Source organism: Salvelinus namaycush, chromosome 16 (genome assembly GCF_016432855.1).
Source record: "Salvelinus namaycush isolate Seneca chromosome 16, SaNama_1.0, whole genome shotgun sequence".
Lineage (NCBI taxonomy): Eukaryota > Metazoa > Chordata > Actinopteri > Salmoniformes > Salmonidae > Salvelinus > Salvelinus namaycush.
The window spans coordinates 46,702,037-46,722,810 of record NC_052322.1 but is presented as its reverse complement, the minus strand read 5'-3'; the positions used below and the strand labels follow the sequence as shown (position 1 = coordinate 46,722,810).

The 20,774-nt window shown below is 48.6% G+C and overlaps 1 protein-coding gene across 12 annotated transcripts in view; it reads right to left on the bottom strand.

The window, feature by feature from the left end:
• LOC120061508 (arginine-glutamic acid dipeptide repeats protein-like) overlaps positions 1-20,774 on the bottom strand; it is a 348,162-nt gene that overhangs the window by 18,174 nt on the left and 309,214 nt on the right. For 5 of the 12 annotated variants that reach the window (XM_039011392.1, XM_039011389.1, XM_039011390.1 and 2 more), the window contains 2 exons: positions 3,482-3,644; positions 411-503 (listed from right to left, as the gene is read on the bottom strand). In XM_039011392.1, coding sequence (XP_038867320.1) covers positions 411-503; positions 3,482-3,644 — 256 coding nt within the window. Of the gene's footprint in view, positions 1-410; positions 504-764; positions 785-892; positions 930-1,081; positions 1,124-3,481; positions 3,645-20,774 lie in introns of those variants that run through there. The other 7 variants (XM_039011391.1, XM_039011395.1, XM_039011397.1 and 4 more) reach the window with 7 other exon arrangements.

Here is a 20,774-nt window from a genome sequence, read left to right as displayed (position 1 = left end):
GACAGAGGACTCATACACACAGCTAGAGAGGGAGACAGAAGACTCATACACACAGGGAGACAGAGGACTCATATACACAGGGAGACAGAGGACTCATACACAGGGAGACAGAGGACTCATACACAGGGAGACAGAGGACTCATACACACAGGGAGACAGAGGACTCATATACACAGGGAGACAGAGGATTCATATTCACAGCCAGACAGGGAGACAGAGGACTCATACACAGCTCGACAGGGAGAGAGAGGACTCATACAGCCCACAGCCCCGTCTCAGTTCGAGGTGGGATTTAAACGGATCACATACCACGACGACTGTCACGCCAGGTCGCTGTGATGGTGTGTGTGTGTGTGTGTGTGTGTGTGTGTGTGTGTGTGTGTGGATAACACAGAGATGATGGTACTTACTGGTGGTGAAACAGTGTCGGCAGGCGTAACCCTTCAGCTCCTGCTCACTGTCTTCACTGTCCAAGTCATCTTCACTGGCTGAACTCAGGTCTACTGGAGAACAGAATACACGTTTCTAAATAAAAAAACGAGTTTCCATGCAAAAGTACCGAAATAACTCTTCAACTTTAACAATACAATGTTGTCACATTAACAGTGGTAAGTAAACATGTATTATTAAAGGTTGATCCCTCCTACACAGTAATACAAAACTGTACCAGTTGAGAAAAAAAATTACTAATTTCAAATCCATTCCTCTGAGGAGGGTGGTCAAGGGTAGTCTAGACGAGGGTGGAGGGTTAGTGGACCACTTACAGAACTCTGAGGAGGGTGGTCTAGACAGGATGTTGACGGGGTGGAGGGTTAGTGGACCACTTACAGAACTCTGAGGAGGGTGGTCAAGGGTAGTCTAGACGAGGGTGGAGGGTTAGTGGACCACTTACAGAACTCTGAGGAGGGTGGTCTAGACGGGATGTTGATGGGGGGTTAGTGGACCACTTACAGAACTCTGAGGAGGGGGGTCTAGACGGGATGTTGACGGGGGTGGAGGGTTAGTGGACCACTTACAGAACTCTGAGGATGGGGGTCTAGACGGGATGTTGACGGGGGTGGAGGGTTAGTGGACCACTTACAGAACTCTGAGGAGGGTGGTCTAGACGGGATGTTGACGGGGGTGGAGGGTGGTCTAGACGGGATGTTGACGGGGGTGGAGGGTGGTCTAGACGGGATGTTGACGGGGGTGGAGGGTTAGTGGACCACTTACAGAACTCTGAGGAGGGTGGTCTAGACGGGATGTTGACGGGGGTGGAGGGTGGTCTAGACGGGATGTTGACGGGGTGGAGGGTGGTCTAGACGGGATGTTGACGGGGGTGGAGGGTGGTCTAGACGGGATGTTGACGGGGGTGGAGGGTTAGTGGACCACTTACAGAACTCTGAGGATGGGGGTCTAGACGGGATGTTGACGGGGGTGGAGGGTTAGTGGACCACTTACAGAACTCTGAGGATGGGGGTCTAGACGGGATGTTGACGGGGGTGGAGGGTTAGTGGACCACTTACAGAACTCTGAGGAGGGTGGTCTAGACGGGATGTTGACGGGGTGGAGGGTTAGTGGACCACTTACAGAACTCTGAGGAGGGTGGTCTAGACGGGATGTTGACGGGGGTGGAGGGTTAGTGGACCACTTACAGAACTCTGAGGAGGGTGGTCTAGACGGGATGTTGACGGGGTGGAGGGTTAGTGGACCACTTACAGAACTCTGAGGAGGGGGGTCTAGACGGGATGTTGACGGGGGTGGAGGGTTAGTGGACCACTTACAGAACTCTGAGGAGGGTGGTCTAGACGGGATGTTGACGGGGTGGAGGGTTAGTGGACCACTTACAGAACTCTGAGGAGGGTGGTCTAGACGGGATGTTGACGGGGGTGGAGGGTTAGTGGACCACTTACAGAACTCTGAGGATGGGGGTCTAGACGGGATGTTGACGGGGGTGGAGGGTTAGTGGACCACTTACAGAACTCTGAGGAGGGGGGTCTAGACGGGATGTTGACGGGGGTGGAGGGTTAGTGGACCACTTACAGAACTCTGAGGAGGGGGGTCTAGACAGGATGTTGACGGGGTGGAGGGTTAGTGGACCACTTACAGAACTCTGAGGATGGGGGTCTAGACGGGATGTTGACGGGGGTGGAGGGTTAGTGGACCACTTACAGAACTCTGAGGAGGGTGGTCTAGACGGGATGTTGACGGGGGTGGAGGGTTAGTGGACCACTTACAGAACTCTGAGGAGGGGGGTCTAGACAGGATGTTGACGGGGTGGAGGGTTAGTGGACCACTTACAGAACTCTGAGGAGGGTGGTCTAGACGGGATGTTGACGGGGGTGGAGGGTGGTCTAGACAGGATGTTGACGGGATGGAGGGTTAGTGGACCACTTACAGAACTCTGAGGAGGGTGGTCTAGACGGGATGTTGACGGGGGTGGAGGGTTAGTGGACCACTTACAGAACTCTGAGGAGGGTGGTCTAGACGGGATGTTGACGGGGGTGGAGGGTGGTCTAGACGGGATGTTGACGGGGGTGGAGGGTGGTCTAGACAGGATGTTGACGGGGTGGAGGGTTAGTGGACCACTTACAGAACTCTGAGGAGGGTGGTCTAGACGGGATGTTGACGGGGGTGGAGGGTGGTCTAGACGGGATGTTGACGGGGGTGGAGGGTGGTCTAGACAGGATGTTGACGGGATGGAGGGTTAGTGGACCACTTACAGAACTCTGAGGATGGGGGTCTAGACGGGATGTTGACGGGGGTGGAGGGTTAGTGGACCACTTACAGAACTCTGAGGATGGGGGTCTAGACGGGATGTTGACGGGGGTGGAGGGTTAGTGGACCACTTACAGAACTCTGAGGAGGGTGGTCTAGACGGGATGTTGACGGGGGTGGAGGGTTAGTGGACCACTTACAGAACTCTGAGGATGGGGGTCTAGACGGGATGTTGACGAGGGTGGAGGGTTAGTGGACCACTTACAGAACTCTGAGGAGGGTGGTCTAGACGGAATGTTGACGGGGGTGGAGGGTTAGTGGACCACTTACAGAACTCTGAGGATGGGGGTCTAGACGGGATGTTGACGGGGGTGGAGGGTTAGTGGACCACTTACAGAACTCTGAGGAGGGTGGTCTAGACGGGATGTTGACGGGGTGGAGGGTTAGTGGACCACTTACAGAACTCTGAGGAGGGTGGTCTAGACGGGATGTTGACGGGGGTGGAGGGTTAGTGGACCACTTACAGAACTCTGAGGAGGGTGGTCTAGACGGGATGTTGACGGGGGTGGAGGGTTAGTGGACCACTTACAGAACTCTGAGGAGGGTGGTCTAGACGGGATGTTGACGGGGGTGGAGGGTGGTCTAGACGGGATGTTGACGGGGGTGGAGGGTGGTCTAGACAGGATGTTGACGGGGTGGAGGGTTAGTGGACCACTTACAGAACTCTGAGGAGGGTGGTCTAGACGGGATGTTGACGGGGGTGGAGGGTTAGTGGACCACTTACAGAACTCTGAGGAGGGTGGTCTAGACGGGATGTTGACGGGGGTGGAGGCGGTGCGTGTCTTGATGCGTCGGAACACAGGCTGGCGACGGTGTCTACGGTGGGCCCTGGACGACGCTGCTTCAGGAGTCTTCTTCCAGTAGTAGTAGAAGGTTATCAACTCACCCTGCAAGGTAGACATGGGAGAGGGAGGATGAGAGCAGGACCTCTGATAGCAGGACCTCTGATAGCAGGACCTCTGATAGCAGGACCTCTGATAGCAGGACCTCTGATAGCAGGACCTCTGATAGCAGGACCTCTGACATGCTCACCTGTAGGCACCAGTAGAATGAAAACACACACAATGAGTCTCCAATTCCCTGTGTTGTAACTGAAGAACTAATTACTAAGCAAGTAAAGAGGGGATAGATCAGTTTCATAAATTAATAAATTAACCAAACAAAAATGTTATTCACCAGAATAACATTTGTAAAATAAAATATATATATTTTTTACCAAGTTGTTAACCATTGCATGGGAAAGGTCACTGAGACCACGACTCGAAGATCACTGAGACCACGACTCGAAGGTCACTGCGAACACGACTCGAAGGTCACTGAGACCCCGACTCGAAGGTCACTGAGACCCCGACTCGAAGGTCACTGAGACCCCGACTCGAAGGTCACTGAGACCACGACTCGAAGGTCACTGAGACCCCGACTCGAAGGTCACTGAGACCACGACTCGAAGGTCACTGAGACCACGGCTCGAAGGTCACTGAGACCACGGCTCGAAGGTCACTGAGACCACGGCTCGAAGGTCACTGAGACCACGGCTCGAAGGTCACTGAGACCACGACTCGAAGGTCACTGAGACCACGACTCGAAGGTCACTGAGACCACGACTCGAAGGTCACTGAGTCCATGACTCCAGGTCACTGAGTCCATGACTCCAGGTCACTGAGTCCATGACTCCAGGTCACTGAGTCCATGACTCCACGCCAGGTTTAGCTAGTAGCCAGGTACGTTTGTGCTGCTGCTGTGGTAATGTCTGTCCAACCCAGGATTAAGCAGGAAGGCTGGAAAGCTGGGAGGCAGGAAGGATGGAAATCTGGGAGGCAGGAAGGCTGGAAAGCTGGGAGGCAGGAAGGCTGGAAAGCTGGGAGGCAGGCAGGCTGAATGCTGGGAGGCAGGAAGGCTGAATGCTGGGAGGCAGGAAGGCTGAATGCTGGGAGGCAGGAAGGCTGAATGCTGGGAGGCAGGAAGGCTGAATGCTGGGAGGCAGGAAGGCTGAATGCTGGGAGGCAGGAAGGCTGGATGCTGGGAGGCAGGAAGGCTGGATGCTGAGAGGCAGGAAGGCTGAATGCTGGGAGGCAGGCAGGCTGAATGCTGGGCTATTAGGAGCAGCGCTGCTGAGGCTGCTGGGGTGGCGGGCAGCTCAATGGGAACAAAAGAACATGTCAAGGAGAGCTTTGCTGCTACAAATAGGGAGTGAAATGGTTCCTCGCCCTGCCGGCTGGAGGAGTCAATTGAACTTTAATCAAACATTCAGAGCCTGGGCTGTGTGTGTGTGTGTGTGAGTGAGTGAGGACTGTGTGGGTTATTTTGAGTGTGTGTGTGTGTGTCCATGTTAGCGCTGGCAGAGAGAGAGTGAAACAGGGAGTGGAACCCGTTGCACAAAAGGGCCGGACATAAATCAATGGCGGAGTGAAAATATTAACACACGATATACCGAGGGAGGCTGTCTGGCCACATTAACTAGTGCTCTTTACTGAGGGAGGCAGTCTGGCCACATTAACTAGTGCTCTTTACTGAGGGAGGCAGTCTGGCCACATTAACTAGTGCTCTTTACTGAGGGAGGCAGTCTGGCCACATTAACTAGTGCTCTTTACCGAGGGAGGCAGTCTGGCCACATTAACTAGTGCTCTTTACTGAGGGAGATGTCTGGCCACATTAACTAGTGCTCTTTACTGAGGGAGGCAGTCTGGCCACATTAACTAGTGCTCTTTACTGAGGGAGGCTGTCTGGCCACATTAACTAGTGCTCTTTACCGAGGGAGGCTGTCTGGCCACATTAACTAGTGCTCTTTACTGAGGGAGGCTGTCTGGCCACATTAACTAGTGCTCTTTACCGAGGGAGGCTGTCTGGCCACATTAACTAGTGCTCTTTACTGAGGGAGGCTGTCTAGCCACATTAACTAGTGCTCTTTACAGAGGGAGGCTGTCTGGCCACATTAACTAGTGCTCTTTACAGAGGGAGGCTGTCTGGCCATATTAACTAGTGCTCTTTACTGAGGGAGGCTGTCTAGCCACATTAACTAGTGCTCTTTACTGAGGGAGGCTGTCTGGCCACATTAACTAGTGCTCTTTACTGAGGGAGGCTGTCTGGCCACATTAACTAGTGCTCTTTACTGAGGGAGGCTGTCTGGCCATATTAACTAGTGCTCTTTACCGAGGGAGGCTGTCTGGCCACATTAACTAGTGCTCTTTACTGAGGGAGGCTGTCTGGCCATATTAACTAGTGCTCTTTACCGAGGGAGGCTGTCTGGCCATATTAACTAGTGCTCTTTACTGAGGGAGGCTGTCTGGCCACATTAACTAGTGCTCTTTACCGAGGGAGGCTGTCTGGCCACATTAACTAGTGCTCTTTACTGAGGGAGGCAGTCTGGCCACATTAACTAGTGCTCTTTACTGAGGGAGGCAGTCTGGCCACATTAACTAGTGCTCTTTACTGAGGGAGGCAGTCTGGCCACATTAACTAGTGCTCTTTACTGAGGGAGGCAGTCTGGCCACATTAACTAGTGCTCTTTACTGAGGGAGGCAGTCTGGCCACATTAACTAGTGCTCTTTACTGAGGGAGGCAGTCTGGCCACATTAACTAGTGCTCTTTACCGAGGGAGGCAGTCTGGCCACATTAACTAGTGCTCTTTACTGAGGGAGGCTGTCTGGCCACATTAACTAGTGCTCTTTACCGAGGGAGGCAGTCTGGCCACATTAACTAGTGCTCTTTACCGAGGGAGGCTGTCTGGCCACATTAACTAGTGCTCTTTACCGAGGGAGGCTGTCTGGCCACATTAACTAGTGCTCTTTACCGAGGGAGGCTGTCTGGCCACATTAACTAGTGCTCTTTACCGAGGGAGGCAGTCTGGCCACATTAACTAGTGCTCTTTACTGAGGGAGGCTGTCTGGCCACATTAACTAGTGCTCTTTACTGAGGGAGGCAGTCTGGCCACATTAACAGCGCTCCACGGTGTTAAAGGGTCTGAACAGTGTTAAAGGGTCTAAACAACGCTCTACGGTGTTAAAGCCTATTGATTGATTTGGTCTTCTCCGTCAGTGTTGCTACCTTTTCAGCAAACTAACAGTGTCTGCCTCTCTCTCTCTAGCCAGGCCAGCTGGTGAGGGCAGGGATCCGGCTGGGGGTAAGCATGCAAGTAAAGTAAGCTGGCGAGACGTCCTGATGTAAAATCTAATTGAACCGTGTAGATCAGATGTGTCAAGCGGTGAGTACTAGAGCAGCCTGAGTGTGTTGTCTGCTCTGTGATTAATGACCGTTCTCTCACCAGCGGCCCTCCGCCTCTCCCCCCCCAGCAGCGGCCCTCCGCCTCTCCCCCCCCCCCCCCCCACCAGCGGCCCTCCGCCTCTCCCCCCCCCCCCCCCCCCCACCAGCGGCCCTCCGCCTCTCCCCCCCCCAGCAGCGGCCCTCCGCCTCTCCCCCACCAGCTTGACAACCCAACCCACGACAACCACAACCCAACACACAGAAAAAAAGTTGCCGTGGCCCCAAATCACTTACAGTAAGTCACACATCATTATATTATCCAGGAATAAATGTCAAAACTAAGTTGCAGAGATTTGAAAAGGAAACTAACAGGAGAAGATGAGTGGAAAATAGGAAATGCTCCAAAAGGGGATTGGCTGTTGATAAAAAATGTTCTGGAGCCACAGGGAAATAAGACGGTAATAAAACCTCATCTGAGAACAGTTGTTTCCTGTCTTTCTCTTCATCTTTGGCAATGCATCTCAGTGCTAGAGGCTTCACTACAGACACCCTGGTTCGAATCCAGGCTGTATCACAACCGGACGTGATCGGGAGTCCCATAGGGCGGCGCACAGTTGGCCCAGCGTCGTCCGGGATTTGGCAGGTGTAGGCCGTCATTGTAAATAAGAATTTGTTCTTAACTGACTTGCTTAGTTAAATAAAATAAATAAGGAGTTTTTACTCTGCCTTGCTACTACTAGCTTGCATGAGTAGTAAACGGAGTCCATCTGCATCACACCAGAATCCAACGTAAACAGAGGAGGTCTGTCGTAGGGTAACATTTCACACAGTGAAGCATGGCTAGATGAGGTGGAGGTGTCTCTGTTCATTCCTGTGGTGGTGAGGGGGGGCCTCATGTGGTGAATTAGTATCAAACAGACAGATTTTGACAGCCGGTTTAAATAGCTCCACCAACCTGTCTGTCTGTGTCAACGTTTCTCTGAAGCCGCCGTACAGAACCACGATCTCTTGTTCTTTTTACCAGACATAAATGTCACTAACTGTCGTCATGGCAAACGCTTGAGAATATGATGTTCGTTTGACTGATTTGTGCTGCGTAAAATGTCAAATATATTTCACACATCAAAACAATATATATATTTCCACAGTAAAACAGATCTGTAGAAGCCAGTGAACTATTGTTTTTACAATGACGTACTAAAATATGAAAGACTTGATATTTTTGTCCAGAGGGCTAGCTACATGAGGCTAGCTGAAAGCTCTCAGAACACGATAGTGACAACATAAGCTTTGGTATTATTATAAGGCCTTCTAGAATGGTGGCTGCTTCCTTCTGCAGGAGATGTGTGTTCTGGTGGACTCCCTCACTCTGCGTCCCTACCTGTCTCACTGCTATGACTCCCTCACTCTGCGTCCCTCCCTGTCTCACTGCTATGACTCCCTCACTCTGCTACCCTCCCTCTCTGTCTCACTGCTATGACTCCCTCACTCTGCTACCCTCCCTCTCTGTCTCACTGCTATGACTCCCTCACTCTGCTACCCTCCCTCTCTGTCTCACTGCTATGACTCCCTCACTCTGCGTCCCCCCCTCTCTGTCTCACTGCTATGACTCCCTCACTCTGCGTCCCTACCTGTCTCACTGCTATGACTCCCTCACTCTGCGTCCCTACCTGTCTCACTGCTATGACTCCCTCACTCTGCTACCCTCCCTCTCTGTCTCACTGCTATGACTCCCTCACTCTGCGTCCCTACCTGTCTCACTGCTATGACTCCCTCACTCTGCGTCCCTACCTGTCTCACTGCTATGTCCCCCTCACTCTGCGTCCCTACCTGTCTCACTGCTATGACTCCCTCACTCTGCGTCCCTACCTGTCTCACTGCTATGACTCCCTCACTCTGCTACCCTCCCTCTCTGTCTCACTGCTATGACTCCCTCACTCTGCGTCCCTACCTGTCTCACTGCTATGACTCCCTCACTCTGCTACCCTCCCTCTCTGTCTCACTGCTATGACTCCCTCACTCTGCGTCCCTACCTGTCTCACTGCTATGACTCCCTCACTCTGCTACCCTCCCTCTCTGTCTCACTGCTATGACTCCCTCACTCTGCGTCCCTACCTGTCTCACTGCTATGTCCCCCTCACTCTGCGTCCCTACCTGTCTCACTGCTATGACTCCCTCACTCTGCTACCCTCCCTCTCTGTCTCACTGCTATGACTCCCTCACTCTGCTACCCTCCCTCTCTGTCTCACTGCTATGACTCCCTCACTCTGCGTCCCTACCTGTCTCACTGCTATGTCCCCCTCACTCTGCGTCCCTACCTGTCTCACTGCTATGACTCCCTCACTCTGCGTCCCTACCTGTCTCACTGCTATGACTCCCTCACTCTGCTACCCTCCCTCTCTGTCTCACTGCTATGACTCCCTCACTCTGCGTCCCTACCTGTCTCACTGCTATGACTCCCTCACTCTGCGTCCCTACCTGTCTCACTGCTATGTCCCCCTCACTCTGCGTCCCTACCTGTCTCACTGCTATGACTCCCTCACTCTGCGTCCCTACCTGTCTCACTGCTATGACTCCCTCACTCTGCTACCCTCCCTCTCTGTCTCACTGCTATGACTCCCTCACTCTGCGTCCCTACCTGTCTCACTGCTATGACTCCCTCACTCTGCTACCCTCCCTCTCTGTCTCACTGCTATGACTCCCTCACTCTGCGTCCCTACCTGTCTCACTGCTATGACTCCCTCACTCTGCTACCCTCCCTCTCTGTCTCACTGCTATGACTCCCTCACTCTGCGTCCCTACCTGTCTCACTGCTATGACTCCCTCACTCTGCTACCCTCCCTCTCTGTCTCACTGCTATGTCCCCCTCACTCTGCGTCCCTACCTGTCTCACTGCTATGACTCCCTCACTCTGCTACCCTCCCTCTCTGTCTCACTGCTATGACTCCCTCACTCTGCGTCCCTACCTGTCTCACTGCTATGACTCCCTCACTCTGCTACCCTCCCTCTCTGTCTCACTGCTATGACTCCCTCACTCTGCGTCCCTACCTGTCTCACTGCTATGTCCCCCTCACTCTGCGTCCCTACCTGTCTCACTGCTATGACTCCCTCACTCTGCGTCCCTACCTGTCTCACTGCTATGTCCCCCTCACTCTGCTTCCCTACCTGTCTCACTGCTATGACTCCCTCACTCTGCTACCCTCCCTCTCTGTCTCACTGCTATGACTCCCTCACTCTGCGTCCCTACCTGTCTCACTGCTATGTCCCCCTCACTCTGCGTCCCTACCTGTCTCACTGCTATGACTCCCTCACTCTGCTACCCTCCCTCTCTGTCTCACTGCTATGACTCCCTCACTCTGCGTCCCTACCTGTCTCACTGCTATGTCCCCCTCACTCTGCGTCCCTACCTGTCTCACTGCTATGACTCCCTCACTCTGCGTCCCTACCTGTCTCACTGCTATGTCCCCCTCACTCTGCTTCCCTACCTGACAGTCTCACTGCTATGACTCCCTCACTCTGCTTCCCTCCCTCACAGTCTCACTGATACGGTCACTTCAAATGCTACATCAAATGTTAAGGTTATACCACTTCAACTTGTGAGAGAAGGAGGGAGGGATGTCAAAGTGGAAGAAAAATTTGATTTTTTCCCTCCCCAAAAATTACAATTATGAAAAATAAAACACTTAATATATTTTGAGTAGATTAGAACTCAAACCCCTGAATCAATACATGAATCACCTTCGGCAGCGATTACAGCTGTGAGTCTTTCTGGGTAATTTCTCCGAGCTTTCCACACCTGGTTTCTGCAACATTTGCCGTTCATTCTTTTAGAATTCTTCAAGCTATCATTGCTAGACAACCATTTTCAGGTCTTGCCAAAGATTGTCAAGTAGATTCAAGTCAAAACTGTATCTCGGGCAGTCAGGAACAACTCCAGTGTAAATTAGGCCTTGTGTTTTAGGTTATTGTCCTGCTGATAGGTCAATTCATCTCCCAGTGTCTGTTGGGAAACAGACAACCAGATTTTCGTCTAGGATGTTGCCTGTGCTTAACTCCATTCTGGTTATTTCTCATCCTGAAAAACTCTCCATTCTGTACATGCTTCCTTTTCACTCTGTAGTTACTCCACAATACTATGCTAATTGACAATGTAGTTGATCCATCCTTAGTTTTTCCTCCTATCACAGCCATTAAACGAACTGTTTTAAAGTCAACATTGCGCATCATGGTGAAATCCCTGAGCGGTTTCCTTCCTCTCCGGCAACTGAGTTAGGAAGGACGCCTGCATCTTTGTAGTGACTGGGTATATTGATACACCATCCAGAGTGTAATTAATAACTTCACCATGCTCAAAGGGATATTTAAAGTCTGGTTTTTAAAATGTTTTGCCCTTCTTCGCGAAGCATTGGAAAACCTCCCTGGTCTTTGTGGTTGAATAATATCCTTGATGTAACAAAATGTGTAAAAAAATCAAAGGGTCTGAATACTTTCCGAATGCACTGTGTGTGTGTGGGTGTGTACACACACCCACACACACACACTGCATTTGGAAAGTATTCAGATCCTTTGACCTTTTCCACGTTTTCCCCCTCATCAATCTATACAGAAAACCCATTAATGACAAAGCAAAACCAGGTTATATAGTGTGTGTTACGCTCTGTGTCCTAGGCTAGGGGATGAGTGAATAGGGTTGGCACGGTAATTGAATTACGACGGTTAGGGATGAAAACCATTGTGAAAATAAAATCACTGTCACAGGGGCCTCCTGAGTAGCAGAGGCGTCACTACAGACCCGGGTTCGATCCCGGGCTGTTTCACAACCTGCCGCGATCGGGACCGACACATTGGTGCTGGCTTCCGGATTAAACGGGGCGGGTGTTAAGAAACGGGATTTGGCGGGGTAGGTTTCGGAGGACGCATGATTCGACCTTCGTCTCTCTCGAGCCAGTTAGGGAGTTGCAGCGATGAGACGAGATCGAAATTTGGGGAGAAAAAAACAGCTGACTGAAACGGGATGCAGCGGCGTTCGGCCATGTTTCGTCTGTAACACGGACTCAATGTGATGAAACGTTGTTGCTCCTTGCTGAAACAAACAAACAAACTACTCTTTAGGCAACGGCCCCCACAATGCAGCAGCACATAGAAATATAATGAATAGAATGGGCCATTGTCTTATGTCCAGATGGCGTGACTCCTCCCTCAACCGATCTGTCTTGTGGGATGTGGAACTCATCTCTAAAAGTCTAGATTTTGCTCGTTCGTCTAACCCTCGTTCCTAATTCTGAAAATTACTCTGCACTCGGTGTGTATGATGCACAGCACACTACGGCAAACCACGCTACAGCTAGCAGCCTTAGTACAAGCTAGTTTGAACGGTCATACGCTAGCTAGTTTGAACGGTCATACGCTAGCTAGTTTGAACGGTCATACGCTAGCTAGTTTGAACGGTCATACGCTAGCTAGTTTGAACGGTCATACGCTAGCTAGTTTGAACGGTCATACGTTGCTAGTTTGAACGGTCATACGCTAGCTAGTTTGAACGGTCATACGCTAGCTAGTTTGAACGGTCATACGCTAGCTAGTTTGAACGGTCATACGTTGCTAGTTTGAACGGTCATACGCTAGTTTGAACGGTCATACGCTAGCTAGTTTGAACGGTCATACGCTAGCTAGTTTGAACGGTCATACGCTAGCTAGTTTGAACGGTCATACGCTAGCTAGTTTGAACGGTCATACGCTAGCTAGTTTGAACGGTCATACGCTAGCTAGTTTGAACGGTCATACGCTAGCTAGTTTGCCAGCTTGTTGATGAAGTTGTACGGAACCAAAGTTATGGGACTGTTCTCCAAACAATCAGCATGTATCTGACTGACAACTGGCTCTGTGTCTCTCGCTACTTTGGAACATTTGGCCAACGTGATGACATCACAGAGTCAGCTGGAGAACTCAGCGCACCAATCACAGCAGAACAGAATGAAAACTCATTTGGGAATTAGCGAGAACTTCACAACACTAGCTAGCGTGTGTATTCAGCATGGAGTGTGTGTGAACTGGCGTTGTTGGCATCCCTGCCTTTCATTTCATACGGATTGATTTGAGACTGGTTCAGCTAGCGAGCAGACACAGAGACTGGTTCAGCTAGCGAGCAGACACAGAGACTGGTTCAGCCAGCGAGCAGACACAGAGACTGGTTCAGCCAGCAAGCAGACACAGAGACTGGTTCAGCCAGCAAGCAGACACAGAGACTGGTTCAGCCAGCAAACAGACACTAACATCAGCAAGTACATTTTTGTGCACATTTTGAATTTCATAAATACTGATTCTACACGGGGAAGGACAGGGCCAAGGGGCTGGTGTTCCTATGTACACTGTGCTACACAGGGCAGTGTAGGCTGAGGGCTAAGGGTGAGGGCTAAAATCCGGTATTTTCACACTGATCCCCTCTCAGCTCTCCCCCTCTCTCTACTTCCCGCTCTCTCTGATCTCTCCCTTCTTCTCTCTGCTCTCTCCATTATTCTCCCTCTCCTCTCCTCCCACTCTATTATTCTCCCTCTGCTCTTTCCCTCTCTCTACTCTCTCCCTCTCTCTTCCTCTCTGCGCTTTCTGCAGGCTAAACAGATGGTTAGTGTTTTTCCTGGCAGATTTGTGACAAGAGTCACAAAAGGCCCCTGCTTTGACACCAAGCCAAACGGTTAAGGCAGTTACTGGCAGGAGCAGGGGAAGAGAAGGAGGAGAGAACAGGGGAGGGGGAAGGAGGGAGGCAGAAGTGGCAGGAGCCAGAGCAGGGGAAGAGAAGGGGGGGGGGGGGAGAGAGAGGGAGAGAGAGAGGGAGAGCGGGAGGGAGGGGGAAGGCAGAAGTGGCAGGAGCCAGAGCAGGGGGGAGGAGGGGAGAGAGAGGGAGAGCAGGAGGGAGGTGCTGAGAGAGAAATAAGAGAGAAATACAAATCAACCCTGAATGTAACCAGCCCTTCCTAAAACCTCTCCCACATTTCAGACGAATGAGCTGTTGTTGTGAGACTATAGGGGTGGAGGGGGAGGGGGGGACCAGCAGGAGAGAATGTCATGACTGGGTTGGGTTAGGGTTAGATACAGAGTTGAGTAAACAACCACTAGTGCAGCCAGGCAGAGTGGCTCAGAGGAGGAGTTTGACTATCATTACAGCAAGGGGGAGGAGTCTGACTATCCTTACAGCAAGGGGGAGGAGTCTGACTATCTTTATAGCAAGGGGGAGGAGTCTGACTATCATTACAGCAAGGGGAAGGAGTCTGCCTATCATTGCATCAAGGGGGAGGAGTCTGCCTATCATTACATCAAGGGGGAGGGGTCTGCCTATCATTACAGCAAGGGGGAGGAGTCTGCCTATCATTACAGCAAGGGGGAGGAGTCTGTCTATCATTACAGCAAGGGGGAGGAGAATGTTGATCTGACAACAACATTAAGGACACCTTCTCTTTCCATGACATAGACTGACCAGGTGAATCAAGTTACTGTGAACACTGAGGCTGTACCTGCTTTAAGTTACAGTTTTACTGTGAACACCGAGGCTGTACCCGCTTTAAGTTACAGTTTTACTGTGAACACTGAGGCTGTACCTGCTTTAAGTTACAGTTTTACTGTGAACACTGAGGCTGTACCCGCTTTAAGTTACAGTTTTACTGTGAACACTGAGGCTGGACCCACTTTAAGTTACAGTTTTACTGTGAACACTGAGGCTGTACCCACTTTAAGTTACAGTTTTACTGTGAACACTGAGGCTGTACCTGCTTTAAGTTACAGTTTTACTGTGAACACTGAGGCTGTACCTGCTTTAAGTTACAGTTTTACTGTGAACACTGAGGCTGTACCTGCTTTAAGTTACAGTTTTACTGTGAACACTGAGGCTGTACCCGCTTTAAGTTACAGTTTTACTGTGAACACTGAGGCTGTACCCGCTTTAAGTTACAGTTTTACTGTGAACACTGAGGCTGTACCTGCTTACAGTTTTACTGTGAACACTGAGGCTGGACCTGCTTACAGTTTTACTGTGAACACTGAGGCTGTACCTGCTTTAAGTTACAGTTTTACTGTGAACACTGAGGCTGTACCCGCTTTAAGTTACAGTTTTACTGTGAACACTGAGGCTGTACCTGCTTTAAGTTACAGTTTTACTGTGAACACTGAGGCTGTACCCGCTTTAAGTTACAGTTTTACTGTGAACACTGAGGCTGGACCCACTTTAAGTTACAGTTTTACTGTGAACACTGAGGCTGGACCCACTTTAAGTTACAGTTTTACTGTGAACACTGAGGCTGTACCTGCTTTAAGTTACAGTTTTACTGTGAACACTGAGGCTGTACCCGCTTTAAGTTACAGTTTTACTGTGAACACTGAGGCTAACCACTTTAAGTTACAGTTTTACTGTGAACACTGAGGCTGTACCTGCTTTAAGTTACAGTTTTACTGTGAACACTGAGGCTGTACCCGCTTTAAGTTACAGTTTTACTGTGAACACTGAGGCTAACCACTTTAAGTTACAGTTTTACTGTGAACACTGAGGCTGTACCTGCTTTAAGTTACAGTTTTACTGTGAACACTGAGGCTGTACCCGCTTTAAGTTACAGTTTTACTGTGAACACTGAGGCTGTACCCGCTTTAAGTTACAGTTTTACTGTGAACACTGAGGCTGTACCCGCTTTAAGTTACAGTTTTACTGTGAACACTGAGGCTGTACCCGCTTTAAGTTACAGTTTTACTGTGAACACTGAGGCTGTACCTGCTTACAGTTTTACTGTGAACACTGAGGCTGTAGCTGCTTTAAGTTACAGTTTTACTGTGAACACTGAGGCTGTAGCCGCTTTAAGTTACAGTTTTACTGTGAACACTGAGGCTGTAGCTGCTTTAAGTTACAGTTTTACTGTGAACACTGAGGCTGTAGCCGCTTTAAGTTACAGTTTTACTGTGAACACTGAGGCTGTACCTGCTTTACGTTAGTTTTAACAGTGGTCAAGTAGGCTGCTGTAGCTAGTTGATCATAATGGAGGTACCTACCAGAGTGGCCTACCATCAAAAATCGTAAATCACAACTCCTTCAGTAGAGGGGAGAGCGTTTGGTAGTGTTAACTAATGGGGGGAAAACTAGAACGTTCAGTGAAGTTCAATCTCGTGCTTCTCTGCGTTGATATTTCTTCTGCACTGCAGAAGGGGAACTTAGAGGGGGAACATTGGTAGTAGGTGCCAGGCTCACTGGTTTGTGTCAAAAAACTGCAACGCTCCTGAGGGTTTTTTCACGCTCAACAGTTTCCCCGTGTGTATCAAGAATGGTCCACCACCCAAAAGGACATCCGGCCAACTGGACACAATTGTGGAAAGCAACGGAGTCGACAATGGGCTAGCATCGCCTGTGGGAACGCTTTCGACACGTTCTGGAGTCCATGGCTCCGACAAATTGAGGCTGTTCTGAGGGCAAAAGGGGGGGGATGCAACTCAATATTAGGAAGGCGTCTTTAATGTTTTGTACTCAGTGGATATGCAGTTTTACTTTCTTGTTTGTATATTATATCCAGCATATGCTGCGAGTAGGTTAGTTACTGACTGCTAACAATGTGTGTCGGTTTATTTTAACGTACTAACGTCTAAATACACATGTAACTGTCAAAATAAAGGAAACACAAACATAAAGAGTCTTAATAGGGTCGTTGGGGGCACCACGAGTCAGAACAGCTTCAGTGCACTTTCGGCATAGATTCTATAAGTGTCTGGAACTCTATTGGAGGGGTGAGACGTCATTCTTCCATGAGAAATTCCATCATTTGGTGTTTTGTTGATGGTGGTAGAAAACGCTGTCTCAAGGGCGCCGCTCCAGAATCAAAAATTGGGTTGAGATGTGGTGACAGTGATTAAGACTGCCTCGGGCATATGGTTAAAAAAAAAAAAATGCTCATAAAACCATTCAGTGATCACTCGTGCCCTGTGGATGGGGGCATTGTCATCCAATGGGGGGGGGGGGGGCATAGAAAATGGTAGCCAAAATAACGGCCTGCCGAGAATTTTTAGACATGACTAAGTACGATGGGATGTTAATTGCTTAATTAACTCAGGAACCACACCTGTGTGGAAGCACCTGCTTTCAATATACTTTGTATCCCTCATTTACCCAGGTGTTTCCATTATTCTGGCAGTGACCTGTAAGAGCGAGCTAGCTGGAAGGAGACGAGAAAATGTCTGACGTGTTACAGAACTAAGAGCCTTCTCTGACCTGTCAATCATCAGGTGGTGTAGGGCGGGTGTAAAGTCAAGAGTTTCCTTAGGTTAGTTACTTTGTGTAGGTTAGTTACTTTGTTACTGTGTGTAGGTTAGTTACTTTGTTACTGTGTGTAGGGTAGCTACTGTGTGTAGGGTAGCTACTGTGTGTAGGTTAGTTACTGTGGGTAGGTTAGTTACTGTGGGTAGGTTAGTTACTGTGGGTAGGTTAGTTACTGTGGGTAGGTTAGTTACTGTGCGTAGGGTAGTTACTGTGTAGGTTAGTTACTGTGTAGGTTAGTTACTTTGTTACTGTGTGTAGGTTAGTTACTGTGTGTAGGTTAGTTATTGTGGGTAGGTTAGTTACTGTGTGTAGGGTAGTTACTGTGTGTAGGGTAGTTACTGTGCGTAGGGTAGTTACTTTGTTTAGGGTAGTTACTTTGTTTAGGGTAGTTATTGTGTAAAGGTTAGTTACTGTGCGTAGGGTAGTTACTGTGTGTAGGGTAGTTACTGTGTGTAGGGTAGTTACTGTGTGTAGGTTAGTTACTTAGTTACTGTGTGTAGGTTAGTTACTGTGTGTAGGTTAGTTACTTAGTTACTGTGTGTAGGTTAGTTACTGTGTGTAGGGTAGTTACTGTGTGTAGGGTAGTTACTTTGTTTAGGGTAGTTACTTTGTTTAGGGTAGTTATTGTGTAAAGGTTAGTTACTGTGCGTAGGGTAGTTACTGTGTGTAGGTTAGTTACTGTGTGTAGGGTAGTTACTGTGTGTAGGGTAGTTACTGTGTGTAGGGTAGTTACTGTGCGTAGGGTAGTTACTGTGTGTAGGGTAGTTACTGTGTGTAGGTTAGTTACTTAGTTACTGTGCGTAGGGTAGTTACTGTGTGTAGGGTAGTTACTGTGTGTAGGTTAGTTACTTAGTTACTGTGTGTAGGTTAGTTACTGTGTGTAGGGTAGTTACTGTGCGTAGGGTAGTTACTGTGTGTAGGGTAGTTACTGTGTGTAGGTTAGTTACTTAGTTACTGTGTGTAGGGTAGTTACTGTGTGTAGGGTAGTTACTGTGCGTAGGGTAGTTACTTTGTGTAGGGTAGTTACTGTGTGTAGGTTAGTTACTTAGTTACTGTGTGTAGGTTAGTTACTGTGTGTAGGGTAGTTACTGTGTGTAGGGTAGTTACTGTGTGTAGGGTAGTTACTGTGCGTAGGGTAGTTACTGTGCGTAGGGTAGTTACTTTGTGTAGGGTAGTTACTGTGTGTAGGTTAGTTACTTAGTTACTGTGTGTAGGTTAGTTACTGTGTGTAGGGTAGTTACTTTGTGTAGGTTAGTTACTGTGTGTAGGGTAGTTACTTTGTGTAGGTTAGTTACTGTGTGTAGGTTAGTTACTTAGTTACTGTGTGTAGGGTAGTTACTGTGCGTAGGGTAGTTACTGTGTGTAGGTTAGTTACTTAGTTACTGTGTGTAGGTTAGTTACTGTGTGTAGGGTAGTTACTGTGTGTAGGGTAGTTACTGTGTGTAGGTTAGTTACTTAGTTACTGTGTGTAGGGTAGTTACTGTGCGTAGGGTAGTTACTTTGTGTAGGTTAGTTACTGTGTGTAGGTTAGTTACTTAGTTACTGTGTGTAGGTTAGTTACTGTGTGTAGGGTAGTTACTGTGTGTAGGTTAGTTACTTAGTTACTGTGTGTAGGTTAGTTACTGTGTGTAGGGTAGTTACTGTGTGTAGGGTAGTTACTGTGTGTAGGGTAGTTACTGTGTGTAGGGTAGTTACTGTGTGTAGGGTAGTTACTGTGTGTAGGGTAGTTACTGTGTGTAGGGTAGTTACTGTGTGTAGGGTAGTTACTGTGCGTAGGGTAGTTACTGTGTGTAGGGTAGTTACTGTGTGTAGGTTAGTTACTTAGTTACTGTGTGTAGGGTAGTTACTGTGCGTAGGGTAGTTACTTTGTGTAGGGTAGTTACTGTGTGTAGGTTAGTTACTTAGTTACTGTGTGTAGGTTAGTTACTGTGTGTAGGTTAGTTACTTTGTGTAGGTTAGTTACTTTGTGTAGGTTAGTTACTTTGTGTAGGTTAGTTACTTTGTGTAGGTTAGTTACTGTGTGTAGGGTAGTTACTGTGTGTAGGTTAGTTACTTTGTGTAGGTTAGTTACTTTGTGTAGGTTAGTTACTTTGTGTAGGTTAGTTACTTTGTGTAGGTTAGTTACTGTGTGTAGGTTAGTTACTTAGTTACTGTGTGTAGGTTAGTTACTGTGTGTAGGTTAGTTACTGTGTGTAGGTTAGTTACTGTGTGTAGGTTAGTTACTGTGGGTAGGTTAGTTACTGTGGGTAGGTTAGTTACTGTGTGTAGGGTAGTTACTTTGTGTAGGGTAGTTACTGTGTGTAGGTTAGTTACTGTGTGTAGGTTAGTTACTGTGTGTAGGGTAGTTACTGTGTGTAGGTTAGTTACTTTGTGTAGGTTAGTTACTTTGTGTAGGTTAGTTACTTTGTGTAGGTTAGTTACTGTGTGTAGGGTAGTTACTGTGTGTAGGTTAGTTACTTTGTGTAGGTTAGTTACTTTGTGTAGGTTAGTTACTTTGTGTAGGTTAGTTACTTTGTGTAGGTTAGTTACTGTGTGTAGGTTAGTTACTTAGTTACTGTGTGTAGGTTAGTTACTGTGTGTAGGTTAGTTACTGTGTGTAGGTTAGTTACTGTGTGTAGGTTAGTTACTGTGGGTAGGTTAGTTACTGTGGGTAGGTTAGTTACTGTGTGTAGGGTAGTTACTTTGTGTAGGGTAGTTACTGTGTGTAGGTTAGTTACTGTGTGTAGGTTAGTTACTGTGTGTAGGGTAGTTACTGTGTGTAGGTTAGTTACTGTGTGTAGGTTAGTTACTGTGCGTAGGGTAGTTACTGTGTGTAGGGTAGTTACTGTGTGTAGAGTAGTTACTGTGTGTAGGGTAGTTACTGTGTGTAGGGTAGTTACTGTGTGTAGGTTAGTTACTGTGTGTAGGGTAGTTACTGTGTGTAGGGTAGTTACTGTGTGTAGGGTAGTTACTGTGTGTAGGGTAGTTACTGTGTGTAGGGTAGTTACTGTGTGTAGGTTAGTTACTGTGTGTAGGGTAGTTACTGTGTGTAGGGTAGTTACTGTGTGTAGGTTAGTTACTTAGTTACTGTGTGTAGGTTAGTTACTGTGTGTAGGTTAGTTACTGTGTGTAGGGTAGTTACTGTGTGTAGGGTAGTTACTGTGTGTAGGTTAGTTACTGTGTGTAGGGTAGTTACTGTGTGTAGGGTAGTTACTTAGTTACTGTGTGTAGGTTAGTTACTGTGTGTAGGGTAGTTACTTAGTTACTGTGTGTAGGTTAGTTACTGTGTGTAGGTTAGTTACTGTGTGTAGGGTAGTTACTGTGTGTAGGTTAGTTACTGTGTGTAGGTTAGTTACTGTGTGTAGGTTAGTTACTGTGTGTAGGGTAGTTACTTTGTGTAGGGTAGTTACTGTGTGTAGGTTAGTTACTGTGTGTAGGGTAGTTACTGTGTGTAGGTTAGTTACTGTGTGTAGGGTAGTTACTGTGTGTAGGGTAGTTACTGTGTGTAGGTTAGTTACTTAGTTACTGTGTGTAGGTTAGTTACTGTGTGTAGGTT